We start from the raw sequence: 4,787 nt of genomic DNA on the forward strand, positions 1-4,787 counted from the left end.
TTCTCGCATTATAAGATTTAATTAATTAATTCACACATATTAAAGAATTTAATTAATTTAGTTAAAAGAATTAAATTAGTATTACTTTATTATTTTTTTTCAAAATTATCCTTGTAAATAAAATTAACATTAATGGATTATGTTTCTTCACTATTATGTCATTCAAGAATTAATGTTAATGAAGAGCATTTATAGATTGAACTTTATAAAAAAAATTAAATTAACTTTTAAGTTGTACCTTATAAGTTATAAAAGGATTGGAGGGAATACTGTTAATTCGAAAGATTGGTGCATTAATTATTAAGATTAATTGGCTGAGGAATCTGTTACAGACATTATATGTTTACAAAGTTTCAGAAACTCATAGGGAAACATTCTCTTTTCTTTTAGTCTAAACTGGGCATATATAGTTTGTGTCGGTTCTCAAATGTCCCAAATGGATTTCTCCATAGTAGCAGAATCCCCATGTGGAAGGTGGTGGTGAAAGTGATTCATAATCTGCAACCTCTGGTGGGTTAATGCTTCTAACTCCAATCTTTGCTGTTGTTGTTTCTGTGGTTCATACACCCTTGAAGTTGCATCCCCAACGCCCAAGAAGTCATGAACCAAACTCGAACCAGTACCAATCTCTTGCTCCACGTTCTTCATCAGTATTGGGCCGAACATTCCCATATCACTAGTGTTGGAATCAAATATCAGTGACATTTCTTGTTGTCCCTTGTGAAAAAACAGGTTGGTGAAGGCTCCGGCGTTACTAATCCCAGCCATATTGTGAGATTGATCATCAGGGTTTGGATGATGGAAGTGGTCATAGGAAGAAATATGGTTGTGGTCAGGACCAGTCATGGCACTAACAAAGCTTTTCTGCATCATGGTTGGAGAGTTAATAATGCTATTGTTATTGCTTGCAGTGGCACCCATTTGTGTTGCTTTCTGCAATAAAGCTGTGGCAGACATGTGAGATGAGGCAGAAGCGTTTTTGCTGTCTTGGAAGTAATTGAAAGCAGTGGAGTTGTTGGAGCTGAGTTGAAGAGTGGAAGAAGAGGGATGAGACATGTTTTTTGGACCACCAAAGAGTGTACCAGCTGAAAAAGTGGTGTTGGAGAACATGCCACCACCCATGCTAGTGGACTTGAATGGCATTGGGACAATATGCTCTTGGAGTGGGCTCTTAGTGTCGTAGTTGTTGTTGAATTCGGATACAGTACTGTTGTTGGAACTAGCGCTTAGAGGCATTGTAGTGGCAATAAGATCCGGCAATTCATTTTCCAGGGTTGTTGTTGGTGCCATGCCACTCGTTAATAAGTGGTTTACTCGGCTATTTTCTTCAGTTAATGCGTCACAAAAGGCTCTGTGTGTGATAAAACTGTCTCTTCTGCAAGATTCAGATATATGTGTTGAATGTTTCACATGTATCTAAGCTTATACATAACTAAAAATAATTAATTATAAATGTAAGTTGATATTATCTAATTTTTGTAATTTTAAATATAAAATCAGGTTACTTTTAAAATATTTTTTTATTGAAATTTATTATCATAAATAAAAATAAGTTATTAAAAAATATTTTAGAAATAATATCATTAAATAAGATAAAATTAATTAAATTTATTTATATTTAAATTTAACATAAAAGATTATTTTTTTACGAATATAGGAGGATTACCAATTAGGAGGCGCTTTAATGTTAACTAACAGTTAAAAGACATGCAGAATCTCACCATTTAGAAAAGATAATTTTTTTTTATGTCTTGACGTTGTTTATTAATTGAGAGGATATGGCAGGTAAGTAAAGAGACCAATTATTTCATTCTAAAGTTATGATCTTAAATTTAACAACTCTTGTACTCGCAATTATGGCTTCATCACCTTAATTTAACACGAAAATAGTAGAGCCACGTACGTCAACTCAATGTTGTCATATGTATTTTGTAGAATTGCGAATGTAACATTTGTGTGTTTTGCCTGTATTACTCAAAATTCAAATTTATGTATCTCTTATTAGATCAATTAGTTTACAATATATCTTGAGAATCAGTTTTTAAGTAGTTCATACAATTGACCTTGATGACAGTTTGATATATAAGAATAGTAGTTTATTGGATAAGTTAGTTTACAGTATAAGAATAGTTGCAGTTTTTAATGTGTACTAGCTAACTAGTTCTTAAGAATTGTGAGAAAATATAAAAAACTTATCTTAAGTTCTTAAAGAAAAAAATTGTTAGAAACACACTTTTTCTCTTAAAGATTACATCATTAAAATAAAAACTAGTTGAATTTTTTAAATCTAATGTGACATTAGAAGATTCACTGAGTTACACTGTGGTTGCACCGTTGGAAATAGTGTACGAGCCAAAGAAATAGATTTACAGGAAGGAATGGACCACACCAAATGAATAATAATGGTGAGTAAATGTTATCTGTCAAATCCAGCATGTGTTTTATTTATGAGCACAAACTACCATGAAGCATAATCTAATGAAAAATATATCGGACGTGACAATACTTCTTCATGTTTCTCTGCAACAACCAATATCACATGCAGCTGCTATCTAACCCTCTAAAATATATCATGCAAACGTTTGTAATTAAAATTTAAAATTGGTTCAGGTTGGTGTTAATTGACGGTCCGTCCGGGTTGTTAAAGAGAAAGGTTTTGTTAAGTCCGGGCAACTAACATAAAACTCACTTTTATCATAAAAGTGTGAGAAACGGTAAGAGTGAATTTTATGTTAATAATCTTAAAATATAACTTTAATATACATAAATATAATTTATTTTATTTTATTTAATAATATTATTCTTGAAATATTTTAATTTAATTCTAATTCTATTTTTAATAATTAACATGGTTAAGGTTGTTGATGTTAATAATAATAATTAATGTGTACCTGGAAAATATAGTTCCACAGTCACATTTGTATTCCCTGGTGCCACATGTTTTCTGGTGGGCCTTCCAATCAGACTGGACTGCATATCTTTTAGAGCACTTGTCACATTTCCATTTCTTTTCACCATGTTTTCTGCTGTAATGTTTTTTGATGCCAGTGAGGTCTCCTAATGCACGAGCTGGGTTATGGTGGATGCATGATGGCTCAGGGCACACGTAAACCCTTTTCTTCACTTCATTGCTTCCTCTCTGCCTCAGTTTCCATGGAAGATTGTGACCTCTGCGGTGCAACTGAAGGTTTTGGTCCCTCTGAAACCCTTTGTTGCAGATCTCACAGACGAATCTATTTGTTGCCATTAATGTGGTTGGTGATAAAGCAATAACTTCAGCATTCGGATCTGTTACATGAATTTCATCCATATCATCCCCCACAGACTCTTCCAAAATAATAGTATATATTCATAATGATCATATATGTTTATTAATTTGTTGTGTTGGTTACTAAACTAAGTCTGCACTCAGAGTACCTTTGTTAATGTTTCAGAAACTTTTTTTTTAATGTTTTTAATATATTCAATGTTTTTTTCGAATTCCTCAATGTAATGATTGTTTTTAGCTAACTCATTGGTGCAACCTTAGTTATACTATCTTTTGGATTAATCCAACTTCTAAAATCATGAAAGATCACCGAGAAAATTAAAGAAGAATGTATGTATAATTCGAATAAGGAAATTTACTATTATTTCATATTACATAGTTTCTTCTTTACTTAAGGTCGCAAAGCAGTATTGAAACAAAAGAATAATATTAGGTTCAACAAGGCAACACAGTTTTTCACACTTCTAAAATTATCACTAATAATGCACACCAAACCTTTTGTTTAACTAAAATTTAACGTTTAAGTTTGCAGGGAATACCTAGCCAGTAACTAGAGTTTCACCAGTAGAGCACAGCTAGCATGCACCATTACCATATTTCAAAGCAAAATTCAACTTGTCAAAAGCACTTGGACTTCTTTATATAGTTTTTAGTTTCCTTAATCACACCACCATCAGTGAATTAATGAAGAATTTCGTACATTTAACAGTAAGTTTTCCTATATTGAAACTAATTCAAGCATGATTAAAATCCAAATATTTTGGGATTAATTAAACTATATGTGCAAGAGCAAAAACTGAAGCTCAGGGTTGAATAATTACCTGGGGTTCCAGGTAGGTTTCTATTCTTCTTGTTTGCTTGTTGTTGCTGTTGATTAGTGGAGCTATTGCTGTTGCGAACACCAGAACTTGAGCCATGGGGGTGGTTTAGTGGTTGTTGTAGCTTGTTTTCTTGATGAACTTCTTCACCAGTGTTTGCTGTGGAGAAGCTTCCTTCATCACCTGAAATATTTGACATCTGAACAAAAAGACTGTAAAATAATTAATAGAAGCTTCTCTTGTCTTTCTTTTTGCCTTGTTAGTGCTGAACCTTAGTATAATGCTGTGGCTTGGTTTTCTGATGAATTCTTAGCAAAAATTAAGCTGCTCTCCCCACTAGAGGAAGACAAAAGGCCGAGGGAGTTATCCTTGGTTTCTGTTGAGAAATTAGAAATCTATTGCTGCCGTGATACTAATATTGAAAGCTGGTTTTCTTTGGCCTTGTATAAATATATATGATGCCCATATGAAGACAACTACAAGGTAAATGCCCCTAGCTTCTTGGTGTTATGATAATATTTTTTTTTTTACCATTCACATGGGTAAGGAATATTTATTAATTTTATTAATAATTAATTTTTATTGAAGAATTTGGTTTGTAACTTAATAAATTCTGTTTTTGTCATTATATTTTTTTCATTTAAAAAATTCAAATTTAAAACTTTTGAAGGGAATCAAATCCAATATCACTCAAATCAATA

General features: G+C 32.3%; 1 protein-coding gene across 1 annotated transcript; it reads right to left on the reverse strand.

The window, feature by feature from the left end:
• Positions 1 to 293: 293 nt before the first annotated feature.
• On the reverse strand, positions 294 to 4,491 carry LOC114390754 (zinc finger protein GAI-ASSOCIATED FACTOR 1-like). Its single transcript, XM_028351633.1, has 3 exons — positions 4,090 to 4,491; positions 2,892 to 3,288; positions 294 to 1,375 (listed from the first exon to the last, which is right to left on the reverse strand). The coding sequence occupies exons 1-3, from the start codon at positions 4,283 to 4,285 to the stop codon at positions 424 to 426; spliced, it is 1,545 nt and encodes a 514-aa protein (XP_028207434.1). The 5' UTR covers positions 4,286 to 4,491; the 3' UTR covers positions 294 to 423.
• Between the last annotated feature and the right edge of the window lie 296 nt (positions 4,492 to 4,787).

Source organism: Glycine soja, chromosome 2, assembly GCF_004193775.1.
Source record: "Glycine soja cultivar W05 chromosome 2, ASM419377v2, whole genome shotgun sequence".
NCBI lineage: Eukaryota > Viridiplantae > Streptophyta > Magnoliopsida > Fabales > Fabaceae > Glycine > Glycine soja.

What these genes read in the sequence shown, in the direction of transcription:
- LOC114390754 (XM_028351633.1), bottom strand. Translation starts at nt 4,285, where the DNA reads ATGTCAAATATTTCAGGTGATGAAGGAAGCTTCTCCACAGCAAACACT. An exon ending in AAACCTACCTGGAACCCCAG is followed by an intron (nt 3,289 to 4,089) that starts GTAATTATTCAA and finishes TTCATGTAACAG; the next exon opens with ATCCGAATGCTGAAGTTATT. An exon ending in TGTGGAACTATATTTTCCAG is followed by an intron (nt 1,376 to 2,891) that starts GTACACATTAAT and finishes TGAATCTTGCAG; the next exon opens with AAGAGACAGTTTTATCACAC.